Source organism: Lacerta agilis, chromosome 10 (assembly GCF_009819535.1).
Source record: "Lacerta agilis isolate rLacAgi1 chromosome 10, rLacAgi1.pri, whole genome shotgun sequence".
NCBI lineage: Eukaryota > Metazoa > Chordata > Lepidosauria > Squamata > Lacertidae > Lacerta > Lacerta agilis.
Window position 1 is genome coordinate 2,108,032 of NC_046321.1, and position 18,330 is coordinate 2,126,361.

Below are 18,330 nucleotides of genomic sequence, written 5' to 3' on the forward strand. Positions count from 1 at the left end.
CTACCCAGTGACCTATCCTCTTAGGAATGGAACCAGGGACCTTCTGCAGGCAGAACACATGCCAAGGCCCTTTCCAGGCTCGGATCCTGCGTCTCCTCTGTCTTGGGGCAAGGCGATGGGGGCCCCCAAGGGCGCAGGAACCCTTCCAATGCTCCTTTGCTTTCCTTCTCCTGCAGTACCTTGAATCTGTCCGCCCCCTGCTGGACGCAGACAAGTATGACGACATGGAGGCCTTAGCTGTGGACTTCCAGCTTAACGTTGCCCCCCGCCTCCAGAAATACCTCATCCTCAAGTCCTGGTGGGCCACCAACTACGTGAGTCTGCTTGCCCCGCCATGGCGCACCCTCCCACCCACGTCTCCTCTCCTCCATCCTGGGCATCTACCCCAAATTCTTACCTGGCCCCCAACCCACCCCATCTGCGGCTCCCTGGACAAAAGTCTCCCGTAAGAGCCTTCTGGATCAAGCCACTGGGTGCCTGTAGGAAGCCGGGAAGCAGAACACAAGAGCTGTCTCCCTTCCCCATACCTGGCTAGTATGGCTGCCTCCGACTTTGGAGGGCAAACCATTGGCATCCTGGCGAGGAGCCGTCAAAAGCCCTCTCCTCCTCCTCCTCGAATGTATACAACCCTCTTTCAAAGCCATCGCTTCCTCCCGTGGCAGCGAGTTCCATCACCTTAGGCTTATCCATATCTGGACCATAGCACAGCAGGGACTTGGAAGCAAAGAGCCCTCTCTGGGCTCAGAGAGAGAAGGTCACTTGTAACCTCTGTAAATAGTAGCTATAGCAGTGCATATTGGTTTTGGTCTAGTAGAGATACCACATTTTTCGCGCCATAAGACACACCTGAACATAAGACGCACCTAGTTTTTAGAGGAGGAAAGGGGGAAAGCCCTGTTTTTTTGAGGATCAGCTCAAAGTGGTGCAGCTTTTTTGCAAAGGGAAAAGCCCTGCTTTTTTGAGGATCAGCTGAAAGCGGTGCAGCTTTTTATGCAAAGGGAAAAGCTCTGCTTTTTTGAGGATCAGCTGAAAGCAGTGCAGCTTTTTTGCAAAGGGAAAAGCCCTGCTTTTTTGAGGATCAGCTGAAAGCGGTGCAGCTTTTTTTGCAAAGGGAAAAGCCTTGCTTTTTTGAGGATCAACTGAAAGCGGTGCAGCTTTTTTTGCAAAGGGAAAAGCCCTGCTTTTTTGAGGATCAGCTGAAAGTGGTGCAGCTTTTTTTGCAAAGGGAAAAGCCGTGCTTTTTTGAGGATCAGCTGAAAGTGGTGCAGCTTTTTTTGCAAAGGGAAAAGCTCTGCTTTTTTGAGGATCAGCTGAAAGTGGTGCAGCTTCTTTTTCAAAGAGGAAAAGCCCTGTTTTAATGGGGTTCAACTCACAGTTCTGCAGCTTCTAGTCCTACAGCCATTTCTACAGTTTCCAGACAGATAATCTAATCAGCCAGTCACATGGCGCTGGGGAAACAAACAGCCTCCCTCTGCATTCAACAATGGAGGCCTGGGCAAGGGGGCGGAGCTGGAAAGGGAGCCTTATCTCTCCCCCCATCACTTGCTGAACAGTTGTTCAGCGGCTTCCTTTCAACACCCCCTTCTCTGTAAAAAAAGAGCACGGTCTGCTTTTGGCCCCATGGCAATTCAGCTCCAGGGACCATGCATTCGCTCCATAAGACACACAGACACTTCCTCTTACTTTTTAGGAGGGAAAAAGTGTGTCTTATGCAGCGAAAAATACGGTAACTCTGCCAAACTGCTGTTCTCTGTGGTGAGCTTAACCGCTTGACTGATCTTCCGCAGCACATGCACCCAACACCACCCCAACATTTGTCTCATCCTCTTTTAAAGCCACCTGGGTTGGCAGCCATCGCTGCCTCCTGTGGCAGTGAGTTCCATAGTTTAACCCTGTGCTGCATGAAGAAGGACTTTCTTTTATCCGTCCTGAATCTTCCAACACTCAGCTCCACCGAATGTGCACAACTTCTAGTTTTATGAGAAATTGGCAGGGGGGGGAGCTTTTTCCCATCCACTTTCTCAATGTCATGCCTAATTTTTTATAAACTTCTATCATGCCCAATCACTGCCTTTTCTCCAAACTGAAAAGTCCCGGGGGGGCAGAAGGGACCTTGGCAAGGGAGAAGAAGATGCCTGTAGAAAAGGAACAGACAAATTCACGGAGGACCAAAAGACTCTGTTCTAGCTTCCGGGATAATGCTTTTGGATGGAGGGAACTGTGCTCAGATCCTGCCTGTGGGTTCCCCCTAAGTGCCACCTGGTCGGCCCCTTTGAGAAGAGGATGCTGGCCAGATGGGCCCCCTTTGGCCTGACCCTGCAGGCCCTTCCCGTGTTCCTAGGTACTGCCGCCCCCCTTCCTCTGCGCACCTGGCCGGGCTGTGACAGCTGTTGTTGTGCTTCCGGCAGGTGAGCGACTGGTGGGAGGAGTACATCTACCTCCGAGGAAGAAGCCCCATCATGGTGAACAGCAACTATTACATCATGGTGAGCAGGGGGGGGGAGGCGTGTCTCGTGGTGGGGGGGTTGGCTTTGGAGGCTTCCTGGATGGAGGTGGGGAAGGTCTCTGTCTCACCGGCCATCTGGCCACCAAGTGGGTAGAGCGCAGGAGGGCTCCAGCCCCGCCACCCCACCCGCCCGCTCCTTGCCCTTACTATGGGCAGGCGTCCAAGTACTGACCCTCCAACCCCACCCTCTTTCTTTGCCAGGATTTCCTGTACATAACACCCACCACCAACCAGGCAGCCCGGGCAGCTAACGCCGTCCACTCCATCATGTTGTACCGACGACGCCTGGAACACGAGGATCTTCCGCCCGTGAGTCAGGGCCAGGGAAGGGGGTTGGGGGTTGGGGGGGCTCCCGAAAGAAGGATCCGGGAATCTGGGTCACCCTATTTAGGACGCGGGTGGCGCTGTGGGTTAAACCACAGAGCCTAGGGCTTGCTGATCAGAAGGTCGGCGGTTCGAATCCCCGCAATGACAGGGTGAGCTCCCGTTGCTCGGTCCCTGCTCCTGCCAACCAAGCAGTTCGAAAGCACGTCAAAGTGCAAGTAGATAAATAGGTACCACTCCAGCGGGAAGGTAAACGGCGTTTCCGTGCGCTGCTCTGGTTCGCCGGAAGTGGCTTAGTCATGCTGGACACATGACCCTGAAACTGTACACCGGCTCCCTCGGCCAGTAAAGCGAGATGAGCGCCGCAACCCCAGAGTCGTTCGCGACTGGACCTAACGGTCAGGGCTCCCTTTACCTTTACCTTTCTTTACGTGAATCCAATGCGCACCTCCATTTTCAAAACCTTGCAACCAAAAAGGTATTTGCTGGTGAATGTCAACGTGGCATCAGATCTAACGCCCATCCTAATGTTCACGCCATAATTTGGCCAAAAAACAGTGAGCATGACATTCGAGCGAAAGTGGTGTTTGCTGCGCTTATATTCCACCTTGAGGTCAAGGTGGCATAATTGGCTCTCCCCACCTCCTCGTTTAATCCCCCACAACAGCCCTGCAAGGTTGGTAAGGCTGGGACTGGCCTCCAGGGTCACCCAGTGAGCTTCGCTGCCAAGCATGGGGAGGATTTGAACCCTGGTCTCTCCAGGACCCCAGCCTTCATTCAATCCCCGCAACAGGTGGGTTAGGTTGAGGGAAGGCAGTGACAGGCCCCCACCCAGGGCACCCAGTGAGCTTCATGGCTGAGTGGGAGGGTCTGAACCCTGGTCTCGCAGAGGTCCTAGTCCAGGCCTCCTTAAACTCGGCCCTCCGGATGTTTTTTGCCTACAACTCCCATGATCCCTAGCTAGCAGGACCAGTGGTCAGGGATGATGGGAATTGTAGTCTCAAAACATCTGGAGGGCCAACTTTGAGGAAACCTGTCCTAGTCTGACACTAACCCAAGGGTAGGCAAACTAAGGCCCAGGGGGCCAGATCTGGCCCAATCTGGCCCATGGACAGTCCGGGAATCAGCGTGTTTTTACAAGAGTAGATCGTGTCCTTTTATTTAAAATGCATCTCTGGGTTATTTGTGGGGCATAGGAATTTGTTCACCCCCCCCCCAAATATAGACCGCCCCCTTGTGGGGCCTGAGGGACAGTGGACCAGCCGCCTGCTGAAAAAGTTTGCTGACCCCTGCTCTAACCACTCTACTCCATTCTCTCTGCCTTCCTGCAAGACATGTCCCAGATTCACAGGCTCTCCAGACAGAAGACAGGCCAACTCTTGCCAGACTGGAGAGTCCTGCCTGAGGATCCCATGAGAAGTTAAAAAAAATTTTATGCCACGTCATGACATTTCTCAAGGTGGAAATTCCTCTTGTATATTTATGCCCCCCCTTCTTTCCTCAAAGGAGCTCGAGGTGGAGTTCACCATTCTCCCCATTTTATACCCCAACAACAACCCTTTGAGGTAGGCTATCATCACCTCCTGGCAAATAGAAGGGGAAGAAATGGAGGCAGTGAGAGATTTCACTTTCTTGGGCTCCATGATCACTGCAGATGGTGACAGCAGTCACGAAATTAGAAGACGCCTGCTTCTTGGGAGAAAAGCAATGACAAACCTAGACAGCATCTTAAAAAGCAGAGACATCACCTTGCCGACAAAGGTCCGTATAGTTAAAGCCATGGTTTTCCCAGTAGTAATGTACGGAAGTGAGAGCTGGACCATCAAGAAGGCTGATTGCCGAAGAATTGATGCTTTTGAATTATGATGCTGGAGAAGACTCTTGAGAGTCCCATGGACTGCAAGAAGATCAAACCTATCCATTCTCAAGGAAATCAGCCCTGAGTGCTCACTAGAAGGACAGGTCCTGAAGTTGAGGCTCCAGTACTTTGGCCACCTCATGAGAAGAGAAGACTCCCTAGAAAAGACCCTGATGTTGGGAAAGATGGAGGGCACAAGGAGAAGGGGGCGACAGAGGATGAGATGGTTGGACAGTGTTCTCGAAGCTACTAACATGAGTTTGGCCAAACTGCGAGAGGCAGTGAAGGATAGGGGTGCCTGGCGTGCTCTGGTCTATGGGGTCACGAAGAGTCGGACATGACTGAACGACTGAACAACAACAACATGCTGAGAGGCTATGACCAACCCCCATGGTCAACCAATGAGTTTCATGGCTGAGTGGGGGATTTGAACCCTGGTCTCTCCCAGGTCCTAGCCCGTAGCTTTTAATATATATTTTTAAAGACGTGATGTTAACTTGTGGCTTATGTTATTACCATTAGCGGTCTTGCCAGCAGCCGGACCGAAAACTAACGCTCCCCCTCCCTCCCTGCTTGTGCCCCCAGGTGATGGCGCTCGGCTTGGTCCCCATGTGCTCCTACCAGATGGAGAGAATGTTCAACACCACCCGCATCCCTGGAGAGGAGGCAGGTGGGTGGCATTTAGGTGGCATGGCAGAGTGGGGGCAGGCGTCCTCTGGCAGCTCGCCGGTGTGATGCACTGAAATTCCTCAGCAGGAAGGACCTTTCCACCTGGCCCTCGGGACTCTCTGTGGCCCCCGCCCACTCTCCGAGCTTGGTCCCGCAACCGTGGGTGCCCAGGGTCGTGGGTGCCATACAGTGTGCGTAGCCCCGGCGCCAGAATTTGTGTGTGTCTGTGGCCCCTGCGTGGGGAATTTTGTGGGTGCCCGGGCACCCAGGGCCATGGGAAACCGGCACCTATGCACTCTTCAGTCTGTTCAGGCCGCCGCGGTGCAAAAAACTGGACATAGGAGTGTGGGGTGTTTGCGCACCCATAGAGTCATGGGGTTGGAAGAGTCCCAAGGGTGATCTAGCAATACACAGATCCCAGCTAAAGATTCCCTGGCAGGTGGGCATCCAAACTCGAACTTAATCCGTTCCAGGAGTCCGTTCGACACCCGAAACGGTTCGAAAACCGAGGCACAGCTTCCGACTGGCTGCGGGAGCTTCCTGCACTCAATCAGAAGCCGCAGAAGGCGTGTCAGATGTTCAGCTTCCAAAACATTTGCAAACCGGAACGCTCAGGTTTGCGATGTTCAACAGCCTTGACCAAAGGCTTTGAAGACACTCGAACTCAGGACGCGAGGGAGAAACGTGCCAAGAGGAAGGCACGCTTGGCAAATCCACACCATGACCAACTACCACCCAGAAACCAACGTCCCCACTGTGCAAGGACGTGTGGGTCCAGAATTGGCCTCCATAGTCACTTACAGACTCATTGTTAAAACCGTGTTTATGGAAGACAATTTTACTCGGCTATGAGAGATTGCCAAAGAAGAAGAAGAAGAAGACCACTGTATTTTAAATTATAAAACGGGAAATTTAATTTAAAATTATATACGGCGAAGGACTGCTTTCATCCTGGCTCTCTCCCGCCCCCTAGACTACCTGCTGCACCTGTCGGACAGCAGGCACCTGGCCGTCTTCCACAAAGGCCGCTTCTACAAGCTGTGGCTCTACCAAGCGGGGAAGCTGCTCTCCCCCCGCGACCTGGAGATGCAGTTCCAGCGCATCCTGGACGACCCTTCGCCCCCCCAGCCCAACGAGGTGCGGCTGGCCGCTCTCACCGCCGGGGAACGGTAAGCGCTGCGGCTGGAGGAGGAGGGGCAGGGGGGTCTCTCCCGGGTCAGGTTCCCCCCACCCAGTTCAGCAGGTGAGGCCCCTCCCCTCCCCCATTATAATTTTATTTATTTTGTTTTTATTTTATTATCTCAGGGGATAAATGTTTGCATATTTTTTTAAGCTTTGGGTGTAGATTTCCACATTAGGGGAACTTCCATAGGCCACCTCATGGGCGTACCCGGGCGGGGGGCGCAATTTTTACAGGGTCTTACAGGGAAAGGCAAGGGGTGAGATGGCTAAAGAAACTCTGTCATGTATAATGAGATACATCTACATGTTTTCCACACCTATCAGCCGATCACCCATTCCCGCCACCCTTCTGAGTAATACCCCTCCACTCTCACTATATATAAAGGTCTGGTGACTTCTGTTTCAGTGTATCTGAAGAAGTGTGCATGCACACGAAAGCTCATACCAAGAACAAACTTACTGTATTTTTCGCTCCATAAGATGCACTTTCTTTCCTCCTAAAAAGTAAGGGGAAATATCTGTGCCTCTTATGGAGCGAATGGTGGTCCCTGGAGCCGAATTGCCCAGGGGCCAAAAGAGGATCATGCTTTTTATTTTACAAAGAGAAAAGGGGGTGTTGAAAGGACCCCGTTCAGCAGCTGATCAGCAAGAGATCGGGAGAGAGATAAGAGTCCCGGCTCCCTTTCAGCCCCGCCCCCTTGCCCAGGCCTCCTTTGTTGAATGTGCTGCAGAGGGAGGTTGTTTGTTTCCCCAGCGACATGTGACTGGCTGATTATATGATCTGTCTGGAAACTGTAGAAAAGGCTCCCTTTCCTTTAGAAGCTGCAGAAATGTGAGTTGAACCCCATAAAAATGGGGCTTTTCCTATTTGCTTTTCCTCCTTTGCAAAAGGAGCTTTGCTTTTCCCCCTTTGCAAAAAAAGCTGCAAAACCTTTAGCTGATCCTCAAAAAAAACCCAGGGCTTCTCCCTTTGCAAAAACAGCTGCAAAACTTTTAGCTGATCCTCAAAAACAACAACAACAACAACAACAACAACAACAACAACAACAACAACAGGGCTTTTAGAGGAGGAAAACCAGAAAAAAAATTTTTCTTGTTTCCTCCTCTAAAAACGAGGTGCGCCCTATGGTCCGGTGTGTCCTATGGAGCGGAAAATACAGTAGTTGGTCTCTAAGGTGCTACTGGAAGGAATTTTTTATTTTATTTTGTTTTGACTATGGCAGACCAACACGGCTACCTACCTGTAATTAATAATAAGATTTGTTATTGCTATTTTAACTTTTTGAAAGTTTTAAATTATTAGTTTTTCTTATCGGTATTTTTTTTTTTTGTATTACGTTTCATGTAAACCACTTTGAGCTTTTTTAAAAATTTAAATCAAGCCGTGTGTAAAAATTTGCAAAATAAATAATATGTAGTATATTATTGTAAGGTAATCATTATATGTGCTAGTAGAAATGTTTGTTATTCACCTTTTTAAAAGCGGTGTATAAATGTTTGTTAGTCGCCTTTTTTAAAGCGGTGTATAAATTTGGCAAAAAAAAATAAATGTTATATACTGTATTACAATATTACATAATAATCATCATCAAGTTAGTCACTTTTTGCAAAAAAAAAAAAAAGCAAAAGCAAAGCAAAAAGTCTCCGAGCAACTTAAGGAGATAAAATGTGACATCAGAAAAACACACAACTGAAACCAGAGAATTTAAAACGAGTCACTGAATATATGGGTGAAAATTGTGTTCATTTGAAAACGCTGGTAGCAGGAAGATACATGAACCAGCGTAAATAAGTTTTGATGGGTGTAACAATGGATTATCGAATGACTTAGTTCATGTAAAATATGCAGGGATGTTTGGTATGCAAAATGAAGCACGTAAAGAGAAGAAGGGAAGTCGTTAATTTAAGGTTGTTTAAATGAATATTTTGAAATGTAAATAAGAAAATTTAATGTGTGTGTGTGTGTAGGCACAGCACAAAATGCTTGTTCGGCCACACCGTGATAAATCCCAGCCAAGACCCCTCTTTTAAAGTTGCTCCCGCCAAAACCAAACTATCCAGTCGCGATAACAAAGCGGTGTAAAATAACAGGCAAATAAAACACACCCGAGATGAGCGAAGCAGAACGGCAGATCCGACGGTTTGCAGAGCGGGGAGCCAAACCTGCGGACGGAGGAGGAGCCTCCTTTGGGATGACGTGGCTGCTCTCCTCTTCCTTTCGGGGCTTTTAATGTATTTTTCGATTTTAATGTATTTTTAATTTTTCGTTGGAAGCCGCCCAGAGTGGCTGGGGTGTATAATAATAATAATAATAATAATAATAATAATAATAATAATAATATTCTTCCAGGGGTCCGTGGGCCGAAGCCCGGAAGAAATACTTCAGCCGAGGGAAGAACAAGGCCTCCTTGGACTGCATCGAGCGAGCCGCCTTCTTCCTGACGCTGGACGAGGACGAGCAAGGCTTCTCCCCAGACCATGAGGACAGCCTAGACCTTTACTCCAAGAGCCTCCTGCACGGGCGATGCTACGACAGGTAAGGGGTCTCTCTCTCTCTCTCTCTCTCTCTCTCTCTCTGCCCAGCCGGACCTCCCTTCCGGGCACCACCGCTGTGGTCCTCACTAGGGCTGGCCGGCATCTGATTTTCAACATCAAGATATATCTTTTTATCACTGTTATTATTATATTCTCATTTACTGTATATATATATAGAGAGAGAGAGCAAAACAGTTTACATAAAACAGCACAAACCCTACGCCAAAGGATAAATGGACATAAATCTGATATCAGGAATCACAAGACAGAGAAACCAGTAGGAGAACACTTCAGTCTCCCAGGACATTCTATACAAGATCTCAAACTAGCTGTCTTAATACAAAGGAATTTCAGAAATAGACTGGAAAGAGAAGTGGCAGAATTGCAACTAATCACCAAACTTAAAACCATGGAGAGACCTGGTCTGAACAAAGACATTGGATTCTTATCTCATTATACATGACAAAGCTATCTTTAGCCATCTCACCCCTTGCTTTTTCTTGTAAGACCAATTGCAGTCGTTAACAGGTTTTCCACACCCATCACCCATTCCCACCACCCTTCTGAGTAATACCCCTCCCCACTCCCTCACTATATTTAAGGGTCTGGTGACTTCTGTTTCAGTGCATCTGAAGAAGTGTGCATGCACACGAAAGCTCATACCAAGAACAAACTTAGTTGGTCTCTAAGGTGCTACTGGAAGGAATTCTTTCATTTCATTTTGTTTTAGCACAAGCAAAAGGTAAAGAACAGTACGTCAATAACAACTGCACACATGCCAACAACAAACCTTCTAACTGCTTTCTACATATTGTTAGCAGTGGCGGAGCTTCATGCTCCGGCACCGGGGGGGGGGGGCGGAGAGCAGGTGGGGTTGGGGTTGGTGCACATCTTGGAGGGGTGCTCCCCCCACACTCCTCTTCCTCCACCAGTGATTCTTAGCCTGTTATATCCATTGCATATCGTGAAGAATTTTTTTTAGTTTCTAGCCTCCCTTAATATTCAAGATCCAATCTAAACCTGTCAGGAGAGCAGCATTTTCACAATACTGTTTTATACATTCTTTAAATACTATCCATTTCTTTACTCACTTTCTGATTTGTGTTTCCTCTTATTCTCCCAGTCATTTTTGCAAGTTCCAAGTGCAGTCGTATCTCATGTTACGTTTGCTTCAGGTTGTGTTTTTTTCAGGTTGCGTCCCGTGGCGACCCGGAAGTACCAGAAAGGGTTACTTCCGTGTTTCACCACTCGCTCCCAAAAAAATTAAAGGAAAAAAACCCCTGGGTGTACATTTCCAAAATATAAGATAAAAAATGAAATAAAACCTACATACAGCAACCGTGTTTTGTGTTGTGTAGGCTCCTGTGATGTAAGTCATGGGCCCTGCCTGCTAGCCTGCTCCCCAAAATATCACTGCTTTGCTCCTTTCTATATATAGGGTGCCTACATTCTGCATGTGCAAATGGCTTGAGATACCTATTACGTCCACAAATTGCCATATAGCATATATTCAACACACAAAAACAGCAACCATTTGTTGTTGACAGCCGGACATATCAAGGGCCCCATTACCTTCAGTTGCTTAGGACCGCATCCAAACTCAATCCGGCCCTGACTTGCCCCAGCCTGGGCCCGTTCTGACGCGGGTCGTCGTCGTTCTCTCTGCAGGTGGTTTGACAAGTCCTTCACGCTGGTGGTGTATTGCAACGGCAAGCTGGGTGCCAACGCCGAGCACTCGTGGGCCGACGCCCCCATCATGGGCCACCTCTGGGAGGTGAGAGGCAGGAAAGGAGGAGCCCCTCCTTTTTTACTCCCCCATGCGAACAACTGTGAGAGAGGGTTGCTGCGTTGTAGAAGGGTTGAGCTGGACGACCCTCGGGTGGCCCTTCCAACTGTGCAGTTCTATGATTCTATAGCGGGCACCCCAAAACTGAGCTCTGCAGATGCTTTGAGCCAGTGTGGTGTAGTGGTTAAGAGTGGTGGACTCGTAATCTGGGGAACCGGGTTTGCGTCTCCGCTCCTCCACATGCAGCTGCTGGGTGACCATGGGCTAGTCACACTTCTCTGAAGTCTCTCAGCCCCACTCACCTCACAGAGTGTTTGTTGTGGGGGGAGGAAGGGAAAGGAGATTGTTGGCCGCTTTGAGACTCCTTCGGGGAGTGATAAAGCGGGATATCAAATCCAAACTACTTCTTCTTCTTCTTCTTCTTCTTCTTCTTCTTCTTCTTCTTTTGGGACTACAACTCCCATCATACCTAGCTAACAGGACCAGTGGTCAGGGATGATAGGAATTGTAGTCCAAAAACATCTGGAGGGCTGAGTTTGGGGGTGCCTGTTTGATACGAACTTCTCCCCCCCCTTGCCGGCCCTCATCCCTTCTGCCTTCCTCCCCAGTTCATGCTGGCCACAGACCAGTTCCAGCTGGGCTACTGCAGCAGCGGACATTGCCACGGGGTGCCCAACACGGACCTCCCTGTGCCACAGCGCTTGACGTGGGACATTTCTGAGGAGGTAGGATTTGCATCTCCATTTTTTTGCTCCGGCGGAGTGTCAGGCGCTGCGCTGAGCATCTGCAGGGCCACCGGGGGCCGTGCTGCTCTCTGGCTCCCAACCGAGAGGTGTTGCGTCCCCTTCTCACCTTCGAGAGCGTGGGGCAGGGTGGGGGGCATGTTGGGATTTTTGTGTATCCCCTGCTGCTTCAGCAGGGCTATTGTGATTAGTGTAAATAACATGAGTGTCTGAGAGAGTGTGGGAACAGCAGTCTGTCTTATATCTTCCGCCTAAGTGTTGTTGTTGTATGTTTTATTTTCACTTCTGCCATGTCTCAGTTTGTACTCTTGTTTGGAGAACACAGACGTGATTAAAGTAGTTTAGAGCTACAGATGAGTCTTTCTTCTTGCTGTGTGATGCTAGAAGACCTGTGTGCTCTTTTCATAAGAAAAGGGTCACAGATTGCTGGCGCTCTGGACTGAAGGGACATGCCAGCCAGAGAGGGCCACTGGGAGGACGCAAGGGAGTCTTGAGGAGTTCGCCGTCTCCCCAGAGCGTTTTTCCAACATGACTTCCCTCTTGGCTCTCACCCCCACCCCGGTTTATCCCTGCAGTGCAGCCAGGCCATCGAGCTTTCGTACCGTGTAGCCAGGACCCTGGCGGATGACGTGGATTTCCACTCCTTCCGCTTCATGGATTTTGGCAAAGGGCGCATCAAGAAGTGCCGGACCAGCCCAGACAGCTTTATCCAGATTGCCTTGCAGTTGGCGCACTTCCGGGTAAGTGCCCCCCCACATCCCCCCTCCCCAATGAATGGCGGCGGGTGGGGTCAGAGGCAAGGGTGTGCTGGGTGTGCCGCTTACCTTTGCACAACTGGCCACGTGCAAAAACAGGAGTTTCTTCACGGCTGCAGCACACAAACCTGGGTGGATAAAAATGAATGATTTTTTAAAAATTCAAATTGGATTAAAAAATAATAATAATCTGATTTTTAAAATAATATGCTTTTGGAGGAAAAACCTTTCTAAAGATTTTTTGTTTAATTTACATTATAATCCAAAATCTATTCATCACGAAATAAGGATTTGTTTTAAGTTTTTCATGTGGCCTAAAATTCAGTCTAAGTTGTGTTTTAATCATTTAACCACATCAGTTAACAAACATAGATACACACCGGTATGCTATAATGATATTGTTTTAGTTAAATAAATTATTTAAATTGTTTTTAAGGAAATGATTGTTTTTCTCCTTGCAATAAAGTACAGCAGAAAAGTTGCCCAAGTATAAACAGTTAACTTATTAAACTTCACAATAATTCCATAAAGATCTGTCTATGTATTTCTAACAGTATAACCAAATCAGTAATTTCTGATATAACTGTAAAAACTACTCTGAAAATTTATTATTCCAAAAATGAAACCTTCATCTGCTTGTAAATATTATGATTATACCAGCAAGAATGAGTCTTTCTGTAAAAAAGAAGAAAGATTTAAAACAAGTCTTGCTGACTAATGATTTAAATCATGATTTAAATCGTTTTGATTTAAATCAAATCCACCCAGGCACAAAACTCTCTCTATCCTCCCTGCATCATGGATTATTCAGCCGTGACCCCACCAAATTCCACCAGTTTCGCTTGTTAAGCTAAATAACATTGATTTTGGAGAAATGTGCAACTGATTGCTGCCACGTTGAATTTTATTGTTGTTCTCCCTTCGGTGGGCTGTGCAAACTGCTTATTCTGAATAATGCTTTTTATAGAGTCGTGTGAGGGATGAGTTTATGGAACGGAGGGGGGTGGTATCCTCCCCAGTGCTGGATTTACGTATAAGCTAAACAAGCTATAGCTTAGGGCCCCACTCTCTTAGGGCCCCCCCCCCAAAAAAACCTGGCTGTACAAAAAAACCACTGGATGTACATTTCCAAAATAGAAGATGAAAAACCAATAAGATAAAACCTACCTACAGCAACAGTGTTTTGAGTTGTGTAGGCTCCTATGATGTAAGTCATGGGCCCCGCATGCTAGCCTGCTCCCTAAAATATCACTGCTTTGCTCCTTTCTATATATAGGGTGGGGACATGGGTGGCGCTGTGGGTTAAACCACAGAGCCTAGGGCTTGCTGATCAGAAGGTCGGTGGTTCGAATCCCCGCTCCCGTTGCTCGGTCCCTGCTCCTGCCAACCTAGCAGTTCAAAAGCACGTCAAAGTGCAAGTACATAAATAGGTACCACTCCAGTGGGAAGGTAAATAGCGTTTCCGTGCGCTGCTCTGGTTCGCCAGAAGCGGCTTAGTCATGCTGGCCACACGACCTGGAAAAACTGTCTGCAGACAAACGTCAGCTCCCTCGGCCAGTAAAGCGAGATGAGCGGCGCAACCCCAGAGTCGTTTGCGACTGGACTTAACTGTCAGGGGTCCTTTACCTTTATATATAGGGTGCCTACATTCTGCATGGACTGGTTGCACGGCAACATGGGCAAATGGCTTGAGATACCTATGAGGTCCATCAATTACCAAATAGCATATATTCCACACAAAAACACCAATGACCATTTGTTGTTAAAGAAAGGACAGCTGGGCATAGAAAGGGACACATTACCTTGAGTAGCTGAGGGCCTCACCAAACTGAAATCTGGCCCTGATGGGGGCGGGCAGGTGGGCTTCCTCTCCTGACCCCCAGCCCACGTCCTCACTGCCTCCTCTTCCAGGACAAGGGCTGCTTCTGCCTCACGTACGAGTCCTCCATGACGCGGCTCTTCAGGGAAGGGAGGACGGAGACGGTTCGATCCTGCACCAGTGAGTCCACAGCCTTCGTGCGCAGCATGTCCAACGCAAAGTGCAGTGTGAGTTTCATCGTTGCGAGGCTCTCCCCGCGCTTCCTCGGCCCTCATCCTTTGCAGACCCCTTCCCTCCTCCTGCCTGTCAGAAGCCCCTTTGCACTTTCTCTCCCTCCCTCCAACTCTCGCTGTTATATATTGTTACGCCGTGGTCCCTCGGTTCTCAAACATAATTCGTTCCGGAAGTCCGTTCCAAAAGCAAAGCGTTCCAAAACCAAGGCACGCTTTCCCATAGAAAGTAATGTAAAATGGATTAATCAGTTCCAGACTTTTAAGAGCAACCCCTAAATCAGGAATTTGACATGGATTTTACTATATAACAAGACCGTGGATCCATAAAATGAAAGCAGTAAAAACACAACTGCAGTCACACAATCAATCAGTCAGTAGCTGAACTGGGTTCCACATAGTCACAAAAGCAAAACGAAAAGCAAAAACAGACAGACTTCAGCGTAAAACTCAAACCAGAAGCGTAACACTCAAAACGGAGCATGTTTGGCTCCCGAAAAAAGTTTGCAAACCAGAACACTTACTTCCGGGTTTGCAGTGTTTGGTTTCCAAGTTGTTTTGAGTACCAAGGCATTTGAGAACTACGGTACCACTGTATAAATTATAATATAACAGTATATACACAGTGGTACTTTGGTTGCCAGGGGGACGTGGGTGGCGCTGTGGGTTAAACCACAGAGCCTAGGGCTTGCCGATTAGAAGTTCGGCGGTTTGAATCCCCGTGATGGAATTAGTGTCGGGGGGGGGGGGATTATGGGAAATCGGCAAAAAAGTCCAGATTTTTGAAATTTCCCCAAAGAAAGCTCAACAACTTTTTGTGTCCAGATTTTTACTTCTTGAAATATGGCAACACTATTAAATTGTTGTTGTTGTTGTTGTTGTTGTTGTTGTTGTTGTTGTAAATAACAACAACAATCAATCAATCAATCAATCAATTTGTTGTTGTTATCATTACTACTACTACTGTTATTGTGGGATATTTACAATGCAGTCAAACTAACATCCATGTTTGCTAGATAAGACACCAGGACAATACAAAATAAAATAAGAAAATTCCTTCCAGTAGCACCTTAGAGAGCAACTAAGTTTGTTCTTGGTATGAGCTTTCGTGCGCATGCACACTTCTTCAGATACCATCTTAGTTACTTAAACGAAAAGGCTGAAACTAGCCTATCAAAGCTTCCCTCTTAAGCTGCAAAGGGATGCACTGCCGAACTGACAGACGTGAGGAAGGAAAGATAATATCTAATAAATATCTCCTCTATGCACATCCCTACAAATAAGAAGTGTGAAAATTTATCTGTATGGTACTCCAGAAAAAAATAATGTCGATGTCCCCCGAGTTCTGGTGTTACGAGAGAGGGAGGGGAAACCTTTTTCTCCCACCCTCTTTCTCCATAATTTTACGATTCCCCCTTGCAGCCGGCCGAGTCCCTTCGGCTGTTCAAGTTGGCGGCCGAGAAGCACCAGAACATGTACCGCCTGGCCATGACGGGGTCTGGCATCGACAGGCACCTCTTCTGCCTCTATGTGGTCTCTCGCTACCTGGGGGTGGACTCGCCCTTCCTCGCCAAGGTGACGCAGCTCGGGGCTTTTGCGACCCTCCTCACCCACCCGGACTGGGCAGGTTGAGCCCCGATGCGCAGCCGGGAGCTCCCTGCGGCTGCCGTCCCGCGACTTCTCGCACGTCCAGCGAAGGCCTGGTTGACCCAGGTGCTTTTGAAGGGACGTGGGCGGGTGGGTGGTGGTATCGCCACTGACTCTGTTCCCGCCCTGCCGCCCGTAGGTGCTGTCTGAGCCCTGGCGCCTCTCCACCAGCCAGACCCCCCAGCAGCAGATCAGAATGTTCGACTTGGAAACCCATCCGGACCACATCTCCTCAGGAGGGGGCTTTGGCCCAGTGAGTAGGAGCTGCCTCTGCTTGTGTGTAAAAGACCGGGGGGGGGGGGAGAATGGGGAAAGGATTTCTGGGTAGCCCAGGGTGGGCGGTGGGGAGCGGGGTTGGGGGTTGGGAGTAACGGTATTTAAAAGGAAGAGCCGACGTAGCTCAAACATCTGCTTGGCATGTAGAAGGTTCCAGGTTGACTCCTTGACATTCCCAGGTATGACTGGGACACATTGGAGGCCTATTTCTGGGGGACAGGGGGCAGGCAGGTGGGGGGGGGGCTCCCTGGTCCTGAATGGGGCAACTGTGCCACTGAAGGACCAGGTGTGCAGCCAGGGAGTCATTTTGGACTCACAGCTGTCCATGGAGGCGCAGGTCAATTCTGTGTCCAGGGCAGCTGTCTACCAGCTCCATCAGGTATGCAGGATGAGACCCTACCTGCCCGCACACTGTCTTGCCAGAGTGGTGCATGCTCTGGTTATCTCCCACTTGCAATGTGCTCTCCATGGGGCTACCTTTGAAGGTGACCCAGAAACTGCAACTAATCCAGAATGCGGCAGCTAGACTGGTGACTGGGAGTGGCCGCTGAGACCACATAACACCGGTCCTTAAAGACCTACATTGGCTCCCAGAGGCGTCTTTCCCATATTGCTTAGTGGAGCATTGCGCCAGTGCGCCAGCCTCTCAGGGGTGCCCCAGCAAGTGGGGGAGCTGCGCGGCTTTGCCGGCGGCCTCCCCTTTTCCTGCACACCCGCCAGCTGTGCCCTGTCAACCATAATGCTGGCGTGGGTGCAGCTTCCCTCCCAAGCCTCTGCAGGGATCGTTCTCCTCCTGAGGAGGCTTGGGAGGGGTGCAACTTCACTCCCAAGCCTCTCCTGCAGCGGCATGGGGGAGAGTTGCCCCCCCCCCCGGATGGCTGGCAGTGCGCAGCTACGGCCATCCCAACACTATCCGTGGTAATTTTGGGGCGCTGGGCAGATATTTGCACCCCGGCGCCGCATCTGCTAAAGACGGCGCTGATGGCTCCCAGTACATTTCCAGGCACAATTCAAAGTGTTGGTGCTGACCTTGAAAGCCCTAAACAGCCTAGTATCCCTGAAGGAGCGTCTCCACCCCCATCGTTCAGCCTGGACACTGAGGTCCAGCGCCAAGGGCCTTCTGGTAGTTTCCTCCCTGCGAGAAATGAGGTGACAGGGAACCAGGCAGAGGGCCTTCTCGGTGGTGGCTCCCTCCCATCAGATGTCAAGGAAATAAACAACTATCTGACTTTTAGAAGGCAGCCATGTATCAGGAGGTTTTCAATGTGTGATGTTTTATTATATTTTTAGACATTTTGGAAGCAACCCAGGCAGATGGGCGGGGTACAAATAATAAATTTGTTGATGTTGATGTTGTTGTTGTTGATAGACCCCGGGAAGGTGGCATTGAGATGCAGGCGGCCTCTGACACCTGCTGGTGCCACTAGCCCCTACTGCCCCTCTGCCATTACTGCACTTTCCCTCTGGTGCAGAACTGCCCCCCCCCCTTTCTGCCGTGGGCCTAAGCGCCTCTCCCTCTGCTCCCTGCAGGTGGCTGACGACGGTTATGGCGTCTCCTACATCATTGCTGGAGAGAACTTGATCACTTTCCACATCTCCAGCAAGTTCTCCAGCCCTGAGACGGTGAGCGTGCATGGGGAGGGAGGGAGGGTCTGCAGGGCTGGGGTCTCCTGGGGGCTATGGGGATGAGGCCCGTTTGCAAAAATGCCCTGAGCATCCCTTTGCAGACCAGGGCGGGTCCTTCTCACCCTTTGTCATAAGAAGAGGCTGCTGGATTCGGCCAATGGCCCATTTAGTCCGGCATCCTGTTCTCATAGCGGCCAACCAGATGGCTGTGGGAAACCTGCAAGCAGGATTCGAACGCAAGGCGGCTCTCCCCTAATTTGGTTTCCCGCAACTGGTTATTTCAGAAGCGGTGCTGATTCAGCTGCGGAGACAGAGCATAGACTTATGATCCTCCATGTCTTTAATCCTCTATTAAAACCATCCAACTCGGGGGG

General features: G+C 49.5%; 1 protein-coding gene across 2 annotated transcripts in view; it reads left to right on the forward strand.

Moving 5' to 3' along the window:
• CPT1B (carnitine palmitoyltransferase 1B) overlaps positions 1 to 18,330 on the forward strand; it is a 36,295-nt gene that overhangs the window by 17,427 nt on the left and 538 nt on the right. For both annotated transcript variants that reach the window (XM_033162466.1, XM_033162465.1), the window contains exons 6-18: positions 177 to 314; positions 2,409 to 2,486; positions 2,708 to 2,815; positions 5,274 to 5,358; positions 6,331 to 6,526; positions 8,890 to 9,075; positions 10,743 to 10,848; positions 11,469 to 11,585; positions 12,179 to 12,343; positions 14,270 to 14,404; positions 15,830 to 15,982; positions 16,194 to 16,307; positions 17,861 to 17,953. In XM_033162466.1, the coding sequence (XP_033018357.1) occupies positions 177 to 314; positions 2,409 to 2,486; positions 2,708 to 2,815; positions 5,274 to 5,358; positions 6,331 to 6,526; positions 8,890 to 9,075; positions 10,743 to 10,848; positions 11,469 to 11,585; positions 12,179 to 12,343; positions 14,270 to 14,404; positions 15,830 to 15,982; positions 16,194 to 16,307; positions 17,861 to 17,953 (1,674 nt within the window). The remainder of the gene's footprint in view (positions 1 to 176; positions 315 to 2,408; positions 2,487 to 2,707; positions 2,816 to 5,273; positions 5,359 to 6,330; positions 6,527 to 8,889; positions 9,076 to 10,742; positions 10,849 to 11,468; positions 11,586 to 12,178; positions 12,344 to 14,269; positions 14,405 to 15,829; positions 15,983 to 16,193; positions 16,308 to 17,860; positions 17,954 to 18,330) is intronic.